The sequence below is a fragment of the Schistocerca nitens genome, chromosome 7 (assembly GCF_023898315.1).
Source record: "Schistocerca nitens isolate TAMUIC-IGC-003100 chromosome 7, iqSchNite1.1, whole genome shotgun sequence".
NCBI lineage: Eukaryota > Metazoa > Arthropoda > Insecta > Orthoptera > Acrididae > Schistocerca > Schistocerca nitens.
The window spans coordinates 219,156,702-219,175,961 of NC_064620.1; the positions used below are offsets into that span (position 1 = coordinate 219,156,702).

At 41.5% G+C, this 19,260-nt stretch overlaps 1 protein-coding gene across 1 annotated transcript in view; it reads right to left on the reverse strand.

The window, feature by feature from the left end:
• LOC126194662 (UDP-N-acetylglucosamine--dolichyl-phosphate N-acetylglucosaminephosphotransferase) overlaps positions 1 to 19,260 on the reverse strand; it is a 145,546-nt gene that overhangs the window by 89,143 nt on the left and 37,143 nt on the right. The window contains exon 4 of the mRNA XM_049932860.1: positions 13,029 to 13,260. Within this exon, the coding sequence (XP_049788817.1) occupies positions 13,029 to 13,260 (232 nt within the window). The remainder of the gene's footprint in view (positions 1 to 13,028; positions 13,261 to 19,260) is intronic.

Here is a 19,260-nt window from a genome sequence, read left to right on the forward strand (position 1 = left end):
CAACCTCCTTTCCCATCCACTTCACTTGGTCCTCCCTCAACCCAACAAGTCACCTTGTTCATATTAACCCAAATAAGCACCGACAGTACCTGTGTTTTGACAGCTGTCACCCCCTCCACAACAACAACAACAACAACAACAACAACAAAATTTGCTCCCATACATCCTGGAAACACAAGGATGGTGTATCTGTAGTGACGAGTGACGGGTATTACCTTTCCTAGTATGCTGAAGGTCTCACTAAGGCCTTCATAGACAGGCACTACAAACCCCCGCCCCAAACCTGTACCCTCACACACCCCTAATCCTCCACCTTCCCAATAATCAGTTGCAAATGAGCTTCCCCTTATCACCTACTATCTCTCCAGACTGAAGCAACAGAACCACATCCTTCACCATGGCTTTGAATACCTATCATCAAGCCTGTAAATTAGGGACATCCTACCAAAGATCCTTTCAATCCCTCCTAAAGTGATATTCCATTACCCACCCAACCTATACAAGATCCTGGTCCATCCCTATGTCAACCCAATTCCCAATGACTTTTCAAGAGATCCGAACCCTGTGGAAGACCCAGGTACAAGACCTGCCTGATCCATTCACCCAACATATGCTACTAAAGTCCTGTCGCAGGTTTATCCTATTCCATCTGATGCAAGGCCATCTGAGAAAGCAGCCATTTCATATACCAGCTATGCTGCAACCACTACACAGCATTTTATGTGGGCATGACCATGAACCAGCTGTCCACCATAGAGAATGGCCACCACCAAACTGTGACCAAGAGCAGAAGTTGACGATAAAGTGGCTAACACGCTGGTGAGCACAACATGCTCATGTTTAATGGCAGCTTCACAAATCAGCTTTTCTGAACTATGAAGATTGGAGTTATACTTGCAACACATCCTTCGCTCCTGCAATTCTCGTGGCCTCAAAGTCTTCTAACCATCTGTCCCCACATTATCGACACAACATTTTCCCCTCCCTTTGTCCTGTCACGTCTGACAAATCCATGCCTCCATGTCACTTTCATCGTGTGCATCACCTCACTGGCTCCAGTACCCATGTATCACATGACTAGCCTACACCTGCCACTCTTCCCTCCTGCATTCCTCATCTTGTACACCTGCTGCCCCCTCTGAGCCACTAGGTTCTCATCCCCATTCCAACCTGCTGCATCCTGCCTCTTTGTCCATCTACTCACCCCACCTGACACAATCTCCATCCCCTTTGTTCCATAAAATTTTGGGCATGCAGCCACATAAATTCAACTTCTTCTTCTAATACTTCGGCCGAATACCATCCAGCCATCTTCAGAGTGAAATTAAGGTAACTGACACTCCAGCACTTGCTCCACCCTTTTAAACCCATGGACCATACCACTGCGCATGCGGCCACAGATAAACCAGGTGCCAGAGACGTTGATCGGTGACAAAGAGGAATGACATATGCATGGAATTAGATCTAAGGCTGCGCAGTCGATCCACACGGTGATATCGAAGTATCACTGCGAGCTGCACAGTCGTGACATCTTTGCAATTTTATTACATAAATTTCTGGATTCAAAGATTTGTCCAAACTGAAGCTGCTATCTCTATTAATTAAATTTGTCGCCAACTGAATTTCAATAGCTTCTTTCACTACTGAGCCCCATAAAGATGAAGTCAAGGCTAAAATTTCAACGTTATCCTACAGCAGAGTGTGCCCAGTGTCAATACAGCGCTCTGCCACCGCAAACTTATTAGGTTGTAAGAGATGGGTGTACCTGCAGTGTTCCGTTCATCTCTCCTGGACTGTATGTGTTGTTTATCCTACGTATGAATGGCTGCACTCACAGAGGATCTTGTAAACTCCAGGCTTCCGAAGCACCAAATCATCTTTAATGGAACCCAGTAGTGCTGCTGTCTTTGGTGGAGGGCAAAAAATCACGTTCACTTTGTGTTTACTGATGATTCGTTCTATTTTTGACGATAGGCTTCCCACATATGGCACAAAAGACATGAATTTAAGACTTTCCATGTCTTCTTCTGATTTTTTTACACCCACTGTCGGTTTCATTTGTAGTGCTGTGGAGAGTACCCGTTGGCTTCAAAAACTCTTCTCAGGTGTAGAAGCTCACCCTCCAGACTGCTCTCATCAGCAATGGCATGTGCTCTATGTACCAGAGTTCCAAGTACACTCATTGTCTGCGAAAGATGGTGGCAGATATCTGCACATAAATACAAACCCATATGGGTTGGTTTTCGATATACATCATGTCCCAAAGTGCCATACCAGCACATCCAAAAATGGAAGGCATCTATCTTTTTCGATTTTCATCATGAACTGAATATATCTGTGGATGGAATTTAGATGATGTAAAAATTCTTTTAATTTGCCTTCACCATGGGACCACATTACAAATGTGTCATCAACATACCTCCAGAACACTGTGGGCTTCAAGGTAGCTGATTCCAGCACCTTCTCCTTGAAGTACTCCATAAAAATGTTGGCCACCAAGGGCAACAAAGGACTACCCATGGCGCCACTGTCAGTCTGTTCATAAAATTCATTATTGAATGAAAAATATGTCAAGGTCAAAACATGTTCGAACAAACCTGAAATCTCTTTTATCAAAAGTTTTTCCAACGAGAAACAATGATTCTGAAAGAGGAACCTTTGTGAACAATGACATTAAATTTAAACTGATTAACATGTCAGAATTGTTCAGTTTGAGTGATTTCAGTTTGCCAATGCAGCCACAGAGTCACATATGTGATGAGCACATTTTCCCACCAGAGGCCTTAATAATTATGCTAAGTGTCTGGCACAATCATAGGTTGGAGAGCCGATGTTACTCACTATCAGGTGCAGAGGAACACCATTCTTGTGAATCTCTGGAAGTCCATAAAGCCTTGGAGGAACCACACCACTTGGTTTGAATCTCCGCACAACTTCTGGTGTAAGGGGGCAGGTGTTCAGAATTGAATCAGTCTTCCTTACCACCTGATTGGTGGGGTCATTACTGATTTTCCGATAGGTGCTGTCACTCAGTAAACTGATCATTTTATCACGATAGTTGCCACAAGGCATTAATTCAGTGGCATTATCTTTATAAGCTGGATGAACCACTGTCTTGATATACTGGCAAAGCTTACATAGTGCAGCCCTCTCTGCCACAGATATGTTACTCCATTGTGTGCGAGCCTTTATAAATGCACGACAAGTTTCGCATCTTATTTCTTCTGCTGATTCCATAGGAAGAGGATGAACAGCTTCTTCAATGGCGCTGATGAAAGCTGGTATTGGTAAAACCCTTGGCGTGGGTGCGAAGTTCAGTCCTTTACTTAAAACTATCAAGCATAGCATCATCCAAATCTTTATCTGTCGCATTAATGAGGAAGTGTCTAATAATAGTTTCTTGTTGCGAATGCATCTCAAGTTGGCTAAATTTTGCCATCTGTCTTGATGTGGCTACCTCACAAACCCAGTACATTATACTGTCAACGCAGTTCCATGAATTATAGGGTAACTCCACAGATACCTTTAGATGCAGGCGATAAAGTTTTTCCAAAACCAGATCCAATTTTTGGTGGGTAAAATGGATCCTCTCCTTAACAATAGCAGCACCAGCTTTCCTTAAAATCTTATTAATGGCAACTGACTTTACAACATGTACTAACCTGGCAAAATTTGAAACTATGCCAGCTTATTAAAAAAATTAAACAGCTCAGTAACCTCGCTCTCAAGTGTCTTAACTTAGCCAATCGGTGAACACTTAAAATCATCTCCTCCCTGAAGAGGTACTTGATGTGCATCTTCATATTTTTGCAGCACAAAGACTGTTCCAAAAATTTTGGGCATGCAGTCGCATAAATTCGACTTCTTCTTCTAATATTTTGGCTGAATACCATCCAGCCATCTCCATGAGCTGAAGTGACTGACGCTCCAGCACTTACTCTGTCCTTTGAGACCCATGGACTGCACCACTGTCCATGCAGCCACAGATACACAAGGCACTAGAGACGTTGATCGGCAGCAAAGAGGAATGACATATGCATGGAATTAGATCTATGGCTGCGCAGTCGATCCACACAGTAGATATCGATGTATCACTGCAAGCTGCACCGTCGTGATGTCTTTGCGGTTTTATTACAGAAATTGCCAGATTGCAAAATTTTTCCAAACTGAAGCCACTATCTCTATTAATTAAATTCATTACCAACCAGATTTCAACAGCTTCTTCCACTGCTGAGTTTCAGAAAGGAAGTCAAAGCTAAAAATTCAACATTGTCGTACAGCAGAGAGTGCCCAGTGTCAAAACACTGCTCTGCCACCGCAGACTTAATAGGTTGTAAGAGCCGGGTGTACCTGTGGTGCTCTGTGCATCTCTCCTGGACTGTATGTGTTGTCTGTCCGATGCACGAATGGCCACACTCACGGGGGATCTTGTAAACCCCAGGCTTCCACAGCACCAAATGGTCTTTAACTGAGCCCAGGGTTGCTGTCTTTGGTGGAGGGCGAAAAATCACTTTCACTTTGTGTTCACTGAAGATATGTCCTATTTTTGACGATAAGCTTTCCACGTGTGGCAGAAAAGCCATGGATTTATACTTGCAGTATATCGAAAAATGATCCATACAGGTTTATATAAGGATAACTCAATCATTATCCACAATTTAATTATATTTTTGTTTATTTGTTGTTACATCTTTGCAAATTTCAAGCTGCTAGGTTAGTTTCATTATCGCTGCTGTGCTGTTAATCATGGCTGCTCCGCTGTCTATTTGCACCAAAGAAGAGCAACGTTCAGTGATCCGTTTTGTTCTGGTTCTGCCTACGAAATCGTCCACAACAGACTCGGGTTTTATGAAGTTTGGGCAAGATGGAGCCCAAAACAACTCACACAGTTGCGTAAACAACCATTTGGATTGCAATGGTAATGAAGGGGACAACTTCTTAAACTGGACCATTACTGGTGACAAAACATGGATCCATCGTTACGAGCTAAAGAGCAAACAGCAGAGATTGGAATGGAAACATCCAAATTTGCCGTGCAAGAAAAAGTTCAAGACCCAACCGTCTGCAGAAAAACATGCTTATGGTTTTTTGGGACGCACAAGGTCCAGTACTAGAACATTGTGGGGAAAGGGGCACAACAATACACAGTGTACATTACAGTGAGATGCTTACTGCCAAGTTAAAGCCTGCAATTCAAAGCTAATGCTGAGGATTGCTGTCAAAAGGTGTTTTGTTGTTGCACGACAATGCCCGTCCTAATACTGCTGCCCACACTGCTGAAACGCTCCAGAATCTCAAATTTGAAGTACTGCATCATCCTCCATATAGTCCCAATCTTGCCCCTTCTATCACTTGTTTGGTCCACTCAAACAGGCACTAAGGGGCCATTGATTTGCCTCGGACAAAGCAATGAAAGAAGTGGTGCATTCCTGGCTCGCAACTCAACCAAGAACCTCCTTTTATGAGGGCATCAGGCAGCTTGTACAACGATGGACCAAGTGTGTTGAAACGCAAGGAGACTATGTCGAAAAATAATGTTCTTGTAAGTTTCCTATTTGATTACAATAAACTTTTATAACTACTTTGCGGATAATAATTAACTTACCCTTGTATATACGTGGAAATAGCTGCCACCATCCTTCGCAGACAATGAGTGTACTCAGAACTCTGGTACACAGAACACACATCATTGCTGATGAGAGCAGTCTGGAGGACGAGCTTCTACACCTGAGAAGAGTTTTTGTAGCAGAGTTTTTTAGCAGATACATAAGGCACTACCAACAAAACCAACAGTGGGTGTAAGAAAAGCAGAAGAAGACATGGAAAGTTTTAAATGCTTGGCTTTTGTGCCATACATGGGAAGCCTATTGTCAAAAATAGGATGGATCTTCAGTACACACAAAGTGAAAGTGACGTTTCACCCTCCACCAAAGACAGCAACACTCCTGGATTCCATTAAAGATGATTTGGTGCTACGGAAGCCTGGGGTTCACAATGTCCCCTGTGAGTGCGGAAGTTCATACATCGGACAGACAACTATGGTCCAGGAGAGATGTACAGAGCACCGCAAGTACACCCAGCTCTTACAACCTAATAAGTTTGTGGTGGCAGAGCACTGTACTGGCACTGGGCACTCTATGCTGTATGATAACATTGAAATTTTAGCCTCGATTACATCTTTCTGGGACTTGGTTGGGAAGGAAGCTATTGAAATTCGGTTAGCAGCAAATTTAATTAATAGAGATAGTGGCATCAGCTTGGACAAATTTTGGAATCCAGCAATTTCTGTAATAAAATCGCAAAGATGTCACGACAGTGCAGCTTGCAGTAATACATGGATATTACCATGTGGATCGACTGTGCAGCCACAGATCTAATTCCATGCATATGTCATTCCTCTTTGCCACTGATCAACGTCTTTGGCACCTTCTTGTGTATCTGCAGCCGCATACGCAGTGATGCGGTCTGTGGGTTTCAAAGGATGGAGCAATTGCTGGAGCATCAGTCACCTCGGCTCACTCTGAAGATGGCTGGATGGTATTCAGCTGAAATATTAGAAGAAGAATTCAAATTGATAAGGCTGCATGTCCAAAATTTTATGGAACAGTCTTTGCATTGTGAAAATATGAAGATGCAATGCACCTGCCAAACTGCAACTGCATTGGAAGAATCCTGACAAAATGCAATTTACCTACAAAGAGAGATCTTGCAAATTTCTACTTGGACTGATTCTTATGTACTGCTTATCAGTCTGGCATTTTTACTACATACAAGACAAGATATAGAGAAGGTACAAAGAATAACACTGTGTTTCGTCAAAGATTCATTTATCAATGTCAGAGCATCCCAGAGATGTTCACCAAACTCCATTAACAGACACATCTAAAAAGGCACTGTGTTATAATTGAAAGGTTTATTATTAAAAATTCTGAGAGTATGCATTCCAAGAAGAATCGGGCAACTCTCATGACAGGAGATTATTCAGTTTCATGTCATGACTTACTGACCATCATTTTTCCTGGCCACCAATTGCAAATGTAATAGTATCTAACACCACACACGGAAAGGTGGCTTACAGAATACGCATGTAATTGAACACTGCAAGAACCAGTCTTCAGGATAGAGTATAAAAATATACTTCAGTCCCTATGTAAGCTCTGCTAGAGAAAATGAAGATGAAATCAGACTTGCAACTGTGCACACACACATTTTTTCCACTGTCTAGAAAGAGAAGAAAATTTATACATGGTACAACAAAGTGCCCTTTACAATAATTTACAGCTGTATATATGTGCCCAATTAATCCTATTCAGTATAAATATTACATAGATTGATACTGAAAATTTACAGTGACAAAATTCCCACATACAACCAGTTTGTGCAAAGCTGAAGAAGCTGACAGATTACAGAACATACTTTGGTGGACTAGTCAGTTACTTGTGCCTGCGTTATTCAGTTGTAATGTAAATTTATAGTCAAGCCACAAAGCATTATCTAGGAGGCACATTAAATCTTTGCCATACTAATACATTAATAAAACTGCTACTCAGATATATATTTACCAGCACCCTTTATCCATCATTTTATCCTAAGAGTGCAAATTCATAGCTTTTTCACATCTATGTACTAGTATAAAGTTATCAGGATAAAAATCAGGGTCATTCAGAGGGTAAGAAAAATTGGATTGCTTTTGGGTGGGTAGAAGTAAGCTGGATGACAGTAAATAGGAGTAGCACAATTTAATGTTGCCACATAAGCTAAATATTTTTGTGGATGATGCCTGAAGGTTGTGCAGTTATTACACTGTGTGATACAGACAACACAATATCTTCTTCTACAGAGCAGTTCAACAAACTGTCAGTAGGGTGCCCTGTAAAAGGTGAGAAGTCTCAAAATGGCTCAATCATTTGTCTGAAACTTATCATCCTGTTCCATTCAAACTCATTCTATGCTGATATTTTGCCCCTTGCCTTGTTTCACATTTGTTTTGTCTGTCAGCTTGCTGTAACATGTGAAGTTGCTGTAATTTCTCACAGTGTTACTCACTAACAGCTTCACCCACATCCTCAACTTGAACTCATTTGGATCCTTCTTTCTGAGAGTTGGGATTTTTACAAAAATAGTTGTGTGAACAGTGGCAAGAATTCCAATCTGCCAACTCCTCCCCAAGCTGCCCCCCCCCCCCCTTTAAGGGAAATCTATAGGTACTTTGTAGTTATGAAGTTACGATCATTTGGAACTGATGCTGAAAGAAATAAAGAAAAGTGTGCAAAAGTTTGTGTGTCAGGGGTGGGGGGAGGGGCATGCAGAAAATGAAAAGGAATAATACAAATGAATCCTTTACTTTGTAATATACTAACTTTCATTTCATTAGAAACAAATTACTATAATTATCTTTAAAACCATATGACCATTATCCATAACTCAAGGTTCCTACACTCACAATAGCATCCACTGTGGAAACTGCCCTACACACCCACACCCCACCAAGAACTTCAGCCCTACCACTGGTGAATCCTACTACATCAAGGGCAAAATGTAAAAACACATGTTATTTACCATCTAACACGTGTTCACTTCACAGCTTTTTATATATAGGTCAAAATAAAATAACTTTGTGATTGACAGATGTCAGCACTGCTGGCTAGTACACAATACCCCTTGCCGCATGCTCGTGTGTGTGATATAAATCACTTCTTATACTGCCCCACCCCCCACCCCCAAGCTGACATTAAAACTGCCGAGTGCATTCCATGAATGGACAAAGATGAACTGTCTGCCCTGGGGACATTAAGTACCCAGCTGCTGAGCGCACTCTCCAGCATGACTCAAGGGACATATGCCTGAGCTTCAATGCTGGCACAACATAGTCATCCTGGACAGTGTAGGTGCTACGGGTACCTCTTGCACCAACCCTGCCAACGACCCAAACTACATGCAAGTTACATGTGCAACTTGCCTCCTTATAGAAGATGTCTGAGGGCTTCTACGGCACACTCGGCCTTCGGACAGTGAGCAATGAGCCAGCAGGGTTCACTGACACCACGGATCTCTTTCTTACACCAGCCATGTGACAAGTAGCAAGAGCAAATGTACCCTGGCACCTTGAGCTTAATTTAGGATGGCACACAGTCCCTGTAGGGCCAGTTCACTCCGAGTGAGCTTCCTTGGCCAGGTGCCGAATGCTTATGTATTCCTTCAATCAGGAACTCACTTTGGAACTGCTGCACTGATGATGCCATGGTTTACATTAGTGATCAACTAGTGGACTTTTAAGATTTCTCATCTTTGTTTCTATCCCAGACTTCATTGTGTTTTCATTATGCTGGAACATTAAAATGGAATTGTCCTTCTGGGACTTTTAACTCTTACAGTGTCTAATTGTACAGAACTTCACTCTCTATCAGGACTTTAATTGGCTATCATTGTGCATTGTGTATTTACTAATAGGTAATGTTTGCATTTTTCCCAAGGGCCTTCAGCCTTAGACAATATTTACGTTTATTTGTTCTTCCACAAGTAGTGCAAGTAGTGTGTCTCGTCCAGGCCTTCAGCTTCCCTATAAATGTTATTGTTCCCTCACTCTTTGAGAAGATACTTTCTTTTCAATACTGGTTCTTCCTGGTTAAAGGAGTAATTGTCTTAGTCAAGTGATTAATTCTTACATTGCACAAAATCACTTGTCGGAGGAGATTTATGCTCTTTTGTTAAAGAAACTTTGTTCTAACAAATCTAAGTGAACAATTGTTCATCCACCAAATCAGTCAGGTGTAAGAGATAGGCACAGTCAGCAGTTTTCTTCTTCTTCTTCTTCTTCTTCTCCTCCTCCTCCTCCTCTTTCTTTCTTTCTTTCTTTCTGGTCAACTCTACTCTCTCACTCCACGTCAGCTGGCAACAGCTGGCAAAGTGGTATTTGTTAAATCCCCCCCCCTTTTTTTTTTTTTTTTGCATATACTACCCCCTTCTCTCATTTTGTGACTTGGTCTGTTTATGAGCCACTAGATTTCATGATCAGTCTTCAGTGTTCATACCCAATATCTGTGTGCTACATGAGATACTGATAGTGTGTCTTATTTCTGCTCCAGCATGTCTAGTGCAGCAGCACCAGAACACCCATCTATCTTCTCCTTGCTGTGTGACTACTGGCAGATTCAGTGCTGTCTCATGGGCTTAATGGCATGTATCCTAATGACGTCAAAGGTGCCCTGCATGGATCCTCTCCTCCAGACTTAACCATGGTCGCCGGTCCATGGTACGTTGAGATGGGCCTTCATCTCTCTGCTCTTTGAGAGGGGTCAAGTGGGGGAGGGGGAGGGTGGGATGAGGGGAATGTGGACTGCTAACAGGCCTTGTGTCTGCTCAGCCTATCAACCCAATCTATATCCAAGTTCTGTAGGCAGCCTGCTTCCTTACAGAAGATATTTGAGAGCTGCGATGACACACTCGACCACCAGACACTGCCTAAAGCACCAGCAGAGGTTACTGGCATAATGTACTGCTTTCTTAGACAGCCACATGAGAAGAAGCAGAATCAAAAGTATCCTGGTGCTGAGGGGCTGTATTTAGGTTGGCGCATGGACCCTGGAGAGCCAGTTCTCTCTGAGCGAGCTTCTTGGGCCACAGGCCGAATGCTTACACATTTCTTCAATTAGGAACTCACTTTGGACCCACTGCGACAACAGCACCATGTTTTATGTCATTGATCAGCTGATGGACTTCTCATATTTCTTGTCTGTTTCTACACCAGACTTGATTGTGTTTTCATTATACAGAACTTTGAAACTGAAGTGTCCTTCTGGGACTCTCAACGCATACAGTTTCTAAGTGTATAGAACTTCAACTTTAGTGTGTCCCATCAGGATTTGAACTGTCTGTCCCTTGGCATTGTGTATTTACTAGTCAGTGATATTTTCTAGAAGTGTCTGTATTTTTCCTTAGAACCTTCATCCTTAGACAAAATTTACGTTCATCTGTTCTTCCACAAGCAATGTCTGTCTCATCCAGACCTTTGGCATCCCTATAAACATTATTGTTCTTTCACTATTTGAAAAGAGATACTCTTTTCAGTATTGTTTCCTCCTTATTCAAGAAGTAATTATCTTACTAAGTAATTAATTCTTACATTGTGTTGAACCACATGTTGGGATAGTGCAAACTCTTTCATTAAAGAAACTTTGTGTGTGTGTGTGTGTGTGTGTGTGTGTGTGTGTTTATTCAGCACATTCTGAAAAAATGACTTTGTTCAAAACCTTGGCAACATTTTCATTTTTGTTTATGTACCTGTCAAACATTTGATGCCCCCACTATATGGAGAATCCTGACAGCTACCTCCTTACATTATTTATATTCCACCAAAGTCTTTCCATAGTCATATTTACATTTTACTCAATTGTTTTTGTAGCTATCAATAAGCAACATGGCGATAACAAAGGGAGCCAGTGAAATAGTCAATGTCTCAAATTTCAAATGAATGAAAACATAAATACCAAAATGACACTAAAACAACTTTTAGTACAGAAATAAAATTAAATATCTATACAATTTGGTCCAAGCCACACAACTATTACGTGTGTAGTGAGAGATGGGCAGCAACTGTATAATATACTCTGAAAAGTGGAACCTGTTTAGAAAATGTTGAATTTTTTGTTAATTATGTGGTACTCAAATTTTCAGCCTTTTAAACCACCCTTAGCAAATAACATATGCTGTATATTATTAATGATAGCTACATGTTTGTGCTGACTACACAGCAAGTTTCTCATATCTCTGGGGTACAGTACAGAAATTTTACTTGTTCCATATCCCAATGAATTCTCCCTCATTATGGGATCTATAGGACAAAGTGTGTGAATGTTTGAGATTGCTTCTTTTTTCTGGAACTGTGCTCTCACTGAAGCTTTCATCATTCATACAAGTGATTTCTTGTTGCAAAATTTTATCCCTTTATTATATTTATGATAGCACTAAAATCTATTGTGTGTACACTCTGAAGGTATCATTCATAATCTTACTTGACAGAAAGGAGGAATAAGTGCAAATACACCCTATGCGAAAATATCTCAAGAACAACAAAAAAAAAAGGTTCTATCAACCAGCTTTCTATCAGAATGTAAATACAACTTTCCAGGGATGTGAAGCATAAAGACAGTGGCATAATCTACAGAGTAATTAACACTTTCTGGGAAAAATTAACACAATAAGGGTAACAGCTCTCTGGGGAACAAAGTCTGGGACAATCAGTACTCTAATTTTAAATTGCCAGGTTGTTTCAAATCAGTGCACACCCACTGCAGAGTGAAAATTCGTTCTGGAAATAAGTACTTACCTTGCTGCTTTTTGCTCAGTCTCAATTTTTCATTTCCAAGGTCACTTTATCATCCCATTAAAATATGGATGAACAGCGTGTGGAGATGTTTTCATAAACACTGGATGCAACTACTCTTTATAGCAAAAATAACCAGTCTAGATCAAAATTAATACTTATTTATTCTGGTAAACGGTTTCAGTCCTTCATGACCACTTCCGACCACTAACTCATCGGTGATGTGTATGATGTGTGGAGCTGGTAGATAGAGCTTCTGTACGTACCAAAAGGTACCAGTCAACTGCAGTCATTGACTGGTAAATTTTGGTATATACAGTAGTTCCACATATGGACTCCAAATGTCAACAATGCTTTAATGATCTGAACATGGCCACATTTTATTACATGGGATCTAGACTCACTGTTTTTGTTATATTGCTTACGAAGATCACTGTTATCCAAGACTTAAACTACTATACATTTAAGAGATGTGCTCACTGATTCTTTAGCAAGCTCTACAGGTGTAACAAACAAATCTTTATGGAAAGTCTCTTGTGTATCTACAATTATTTCGTTTCATTACTTTACAATTTTCAAGTAAGCTTACTTTTGATATACTGTATCTCAAAGAAGCAAACATATTCACATAAACTGCATCAAATTCACACAGTCTGAATACATAACACAAGCTATAAAAAACAGACTGAAACATTGATAGACTTACCAGTTAAACCTGAGGAGAGCAGCCGTTGTAGCAATGTATGGCAGCATAAAATACAGGGAAAACTGGTGTGCTTTCCACTGGGAACCAGTCAACTCAATCACATTAAAAATGGCAATGGACAGAGCAATAACCAATGATTGTCCAGCTTCTAGTCCATTAACACCAGCCAAGATATTAATTGCATTTGTACAAAACACAGCCAACATGCCCATGTAGCAGTAATATAGGACACCTGTCAACATAAAGACCACATCAGCTAATATTTTTCAATAAATAATTATAGCTTAATGAATAAAATACTGCAAAGCAATTGCTATGAATAACAGGAAAAAAAACAAAAGAAAGTGAAAAGCAAGAAGCATTTAGTGCAATGTCAGATAAGATGAGAACTCCAATTCTGAAACCTAGTGATGCAGGAAAACTTCTGGGCGCTACTGTAAGGTGTGTTGTGTTGTACTCTGTTGTGTTGTGTGGAACTAATGAGGTGCTCATTATCTGTATTTCTCCTTTTTGTGCCTATTCAGTCAATATTTGTATCACCCATTTACCTCTTTCAGAAGAATTTCACAATATTTTGCAGTATGTAAGCGAGATTCTGAAAGAAGATGTCATTAACTTTCCCTGCTATTCCCCCACCCCCAGATCTAACCGTTGGGCTGAAGAACGAAATTATGGCTGGCTGATGCATGGTTCCTTTTCTGTACCCTGCATAGGCTACATTAGGAAAGTCTCTTTACTGTTCTTGGCAGTATCACTTTTGTGTAGAAATGGGTAATTGGTAGCAATATTCCCGAGGGCATGCAGCTTTACTGTATGGTTAAATGATGATGGCGTCCTCTTGGGTAAAATATTCCGGAGGTAAAATAGTCCCCCATTCGGATCTCCGGGCGGGGACTACTCAAGAGGACGTCGTTATCAGGAGAAAGAAAACTGGCATTCTACGGATCGGAGCGTGGAATGTCAGATCCCTTAATCGGGCAGGTAGGTTAGAAAATTTAAAAAGGGAAATGGATAGCTTAAAGTTAGATATAGTGGGAATTAGTGAAGTTCGGTGGCAGGAGGAACAAGACTTTTGGTCAGGTGATTACAGGGTTATAAATACAAAATCAAATAGGGGTAATGCAGGAGTAGGTTTAATAATGAATAAAAAAATAGGAGTGCAGGTTAGCTACTACAAACAGCATAGTGAACACATTATTGTGGCCAAGATAGACACAAAGCCCATGCCTACTACAGTAGTACAAGTTTATATGCCAACTAGCTCCGCAGATGATGAAGAAATTGATGAAATGTATGACGAGATAAAAGAAATTATTCAGGTAGTGAAGGGAGACGAAAATTTAATAGTCAAGGGTGACTGGAATTCGTCAGTAGGAAAAGGGAGAGAAGGAAACATAGTAGGTCAATATGGATTGGGGGGAAGAAATGAAAGAGGAAGCCGCCTTGTAGAATTTTGCACAGAGCATAACTTAATCATAGCTAACACTTGGCTCAAGAATCATAAAAGAAGGTTGTATACCTGGCAGAATCCTGGAGATACTAAAAGGTATCAGATAGATTATATAATGGTAAGACAGAGATTTAGGAACCAGGTTTTAAATTGTAAGACATTTCCAGGGGCAGATGTGGATTCTGACCACAATCTATTGGTTATGAACTGCAGATTGAAACTGAAGAAACTGCAAAAAGGTGAGAATTTAAGGAGACGGGACCTGGATAAACTGAAAGAACCAGAAGTTGTAGAGAGTTTCAGGGAGATCATAAGGGAACAATTGACAGGAATGGGGGGAAAGAAATACAGTAGAAGAAGAATGGGTAGCTCTGAGGGATGAAGTAGTGAAGGCAGCAGACGATCAAGTAGGTAAAAAGACGAGGGCTAATAGAAATCCTTGGGTAACAGAAGAAATATTGAATTTAATTGATGAAAGGAGAAAATATAAAAATGCAGTAAATGAAGCAGGCAAAAAGGAATACAAACGTCTCAAAAATGAGATCGACATGAAGTGCAAAATGGCTAAGCAGGGATGGCTAGAGGACAAATGTAAGGATGTAGAGGCTTGTCTCACTAGGGGTAAGATAGATACTGCCTACAGGAAAATTGGTTGTTTGTGGGGAAGGAGACCAGACAGCGAGGTCATCGGTCTCATCGGATTAGGGAAGGACGGGGAAGGAAGTCGGCCGTGCCCTTTGAGAGGAACCATCCCGGCATTTGCCTGGAGCGATTTAGGGAAATCACGGAAAACCTAAATCAGGATGGCCAGACGCGGGATTGAACCGTCGTCCTCCCGAATGCGAGTCCAGTGTCTAACCACTGCGCCTACAGGAAAATTAAACAGACCTTTGGAGAGAAGAGAACCACTTGTATGAATATCAAGAGCTCAGATGGCAACCCAGTTCTAAGCATAGAAGGGAAGGCAGAAAGGTGGAAGGAGTATATAGAGAGTTTATACAAGGGCGATGTACTTCAGGACAATATTATGGAAATGGAAGAGGATGTAGATGAAGATGAAATGGGAGATAAGATACTGACTGCGTGAAGAGTTTGACAGAGCACTGAAAGACCCGAGTCGAAACAAGGCCCCAGGAGTAGACAACATTCCATTAGAACTACTGATGGCCTTGGGAGAGCCAGTCATGACAAAACTCTACCATCTGGTGAGCAAGATGTATGAGACAGGCGAAATACCCACAGACTTCAAGAAGAATATAATAATTCCAATCCCAAAGAAAGCAGGTGTTGACAGATGTGAAAATTACCGAACTATCAGTTTAATAAGTCACAGCTGCAAAATACTAACGCGAATTCTTTACAGACGAATGGAAAAACTGGTAGAAGCGGACCTCGGGAAGATCAGTTTGGATTCCGTAGAAATGTTGGAACATGTGAGGCAATACTAACCTTACGACTTATCTTAGAAGAAAGATTAAGAAAAGGCAAACCTACGTTTCTAGCATTTGTAGACTTAGAGAAAGCTTTTGACAACGTTAACTGGAATACTCTCTTTCAAATTCTGAAGGTGGCAGGGGTAAAATACAAGGAGCAAAAGGCTATTTACAATTTGTACAGAAACCAGATGGCAGTTATAAGAGTCGAGGGGCATGAAAGGGAAGCAGTGGTTGGGAAAGGAGTGAGACAGGGTTGTAGCCTCTCCCCGATGTTATTCAATCTGTATATTGAGCAAGCAGTAAAGGAAACAAAAGAAAAATTCGGAGTAGGTATTAAAATTCATGGAGAAGAAGTAAAAACTTTGAGGTTCGCCGATGACATTGTAATTCTGTCAGAGACAGCAAAGGACTTGGAAGAGCAGTTGAACGGAATGGACAGTGTCTTGAAAGGAGGATATAAGATGAACATCAACAAAAGCAAAACGAGGATAATGGAATGTAGTCAAATTAAATCGGGTGACGCTGAGGGGATTAGATTAGGAAATGAGACACTTAAAGTAGTAAAGGAGTTTTGCTATTTAGGGAGTAAAATAACTGATGATGATCGAAGTAGAGAGGATATAAAATGTAGACTGGCAATGGCAAGGAAAGCGTTTCTGAAGAAGAGAAATTTGGTAACATCTAGTATAGATTTAAGTGTCAGGAAGTCGTTTCTGAAAGTATTTGTATGGAGTGTAGCCATGTATGGAAGTGAAACATGGACGGTAACCAGTTTGGACAAGAAGAGAATAGAAGCTTTTGAAATGTGGTGCTACAGAAGAATGCTGAAGATTAGATGGATAGATCATATAACAAATGAGGAGGTATTGAATAGGATGGGGAGAAGAGAAGTTTGTGACACAACTTGACTAGAAGAAGGGATCGGTTGGTAGGACATGTTTTGAGGCATCAAGGGATCACAAATTTAGCACTGGAGGGCAGCGTGGAGGGTAAAAATCGTAGAGGGAGACCAAGAGATCAATACACTAAGCAGATTCAGAAGGATGTAGGTTGCAGTAGGTACTGGGAGATGAAGAAGCTTTCACAGGATAGAGTAGCATGGAGAGCTGCATCAAACCAGTCTCAGGACTGAAGACCACAACAACAACAATGTCCGTGCACACATGCACACCTATACAGTTCTTGGGTGTGGATATTTATGAGACTTTTAAAAAAGGAAAAAGAAAAAACCCTATAGTTGACCTACTAAAGCAACTAACATTTATTATTTAGCCATACAAATAATAGTTAACTTTAAAGTGCAAAGTCCCAAGTAACTGGAAAAAAGCATAGAGGACTCATGTATATAAGAAAGATATAGAACACCATTGTGACTCATTCTTGACTATGGCTCAGGTGTTTGGAATCCCCACCAGGTCGAATGAAAGGAGAACACTGAAACAGTTCAGAGTTGTGCTACTAGATTTGGTACTGGTAGGTTTGATCAGCATGCAAGTATTATGGAGATGCTTCATGAACTCAAATGGGGATCCCTGGGAGAAAGATGACACTCTTTTCATGAGACACTATTGAGGAAATTTAAGAGAACCTGCATTTGAGGCCAGACTGCGGAGTGATTCTACTGCTGCCAACATATATTTTGCGTAAGGACTATGAAGATAAAATGAGAGAAATTAGGGCTCATATGGAGGCTTATAGACATTTATTGCTCTCTCGCTCTATTTGCACACGGGACAGGAAAGGTAATGACTTGTAGTGGGATGTGGTACACTCTGCCATACGGTGGTTTGTGAAATATCGACGTATATGTAAAAAGATGCAGAAATCAGTAAATTAATGTTTGTTTTGTTTTGTTTTAAGGCACAAAAACCACTGAGATCATACGCACCCAAGTCAAAACTATAGAACACAAACACAAGAGATGAGGGAAATGACTATATGTCAGTCCTGGTGGACAGAATAGGAGACAGCTAAAAATTGCACATGGAAAACGGGCTAAAAAAACACCATAACAGAATGGAGGCCCAAAACTAAAAATTAAGTGGCCTTCGCCGTATTGCTTCAGCAGATAAAAAGTAAAATGCGAGCAACAGCCCGCGTGTCATTTGCTAAAACGGCTGATAAATCAAGTGGCAAACCCCAGATGGGACGTAAATTGGTTAAAAAAAAAAAAAAAAAAAAAAAAAAAAAAAAAAAAAAAAAAGGGGGGGGGGGGGGGGGGGCAGTCCAGCAGGTAGTGGCGGACAGCGGACAGTTAAAATTTGGGCGCAATGCGTACAAAGTAGTGGGGCAGTGCCACTGAGCAAATGACGATGGCTAAAAAGGCAGTGCTTAACATGCAGCCGAGTTAAAATAATCTCCTGCCGACAGGAGGGCCGAGAGGAGGTCGTCCAAGGCACCGGGAGAGGCTTAATAAGCTGAAGTTTATTCCCATGAAGGCAGGACCATTGGCGATGCCAAAAGGGACAGCACCTCCTGAGAGACGGTAACACAGGGATCATCAGAGGGAATATAGGTACTCGTGGTCTGAGGTATGAGGACTGCAGCCTTGACAGCAGCGTCGGCAGCCTCATTTGCTGGCAGACCAACATGATGAGGGACTCACAGAAACATAACACTGGCTTCACCAAGAGTGAACAAGTGACAGTTTTCCCAGACCTGCTGCAGTAAGGGATGAGAAGCGTACAGCGCACAGAGACTTTGGAGGGCACTAAGTGAGTCTGAGCAAAGAACACAACTGGAAAGGCTGTGTCGCCGTATGTACTCCGTGGCCTGATACAAGGCAAAAAGCTCGGCTGTAAACCCTGAGGAGTGGGCCGGAAGCCGATATCGAAAGACACGGGTGACAATGATGAGGGCATACCCAACCCCACGGTCAGTCCGAGAGCCACCAGTGTATACAAAGGTACTAATGCTAAGTTCCATGCGAAGGCCGTGAAACTGAAAGCAATACACCGAGGCTGTAGTAGTGTTCTTAGGAAGCGAATGAAGACCAAGGTTAACATGGGCTGCTTCACGAAGCCAAGGTGGTGAATGGTTCACACCCATGGGGAAAGTTGCAGGTAGCATGAAGTTAAGCCGCCGTAGCAAGTGGCGTAAGCAGACTCCAGGTGGTAACAGAGAAGAGGGACGAGCCTCATACTGACGATCTAAGGAATCATCAAAAAAGGAGGCATAGGAAGGGTGGTCATGCATGGCAGACAAACGGCATGCATACCTGCTGAGAAGAAAGTCACAGCAGTAGGACAGTGGCAGTTCAGCAGCTTCAGCATACCGACTCTCAACCGGCATACAGACTCTCAACCGGGCTGGTGTAAAAGGCGCCTGTGGCCAAACAGATGCCATG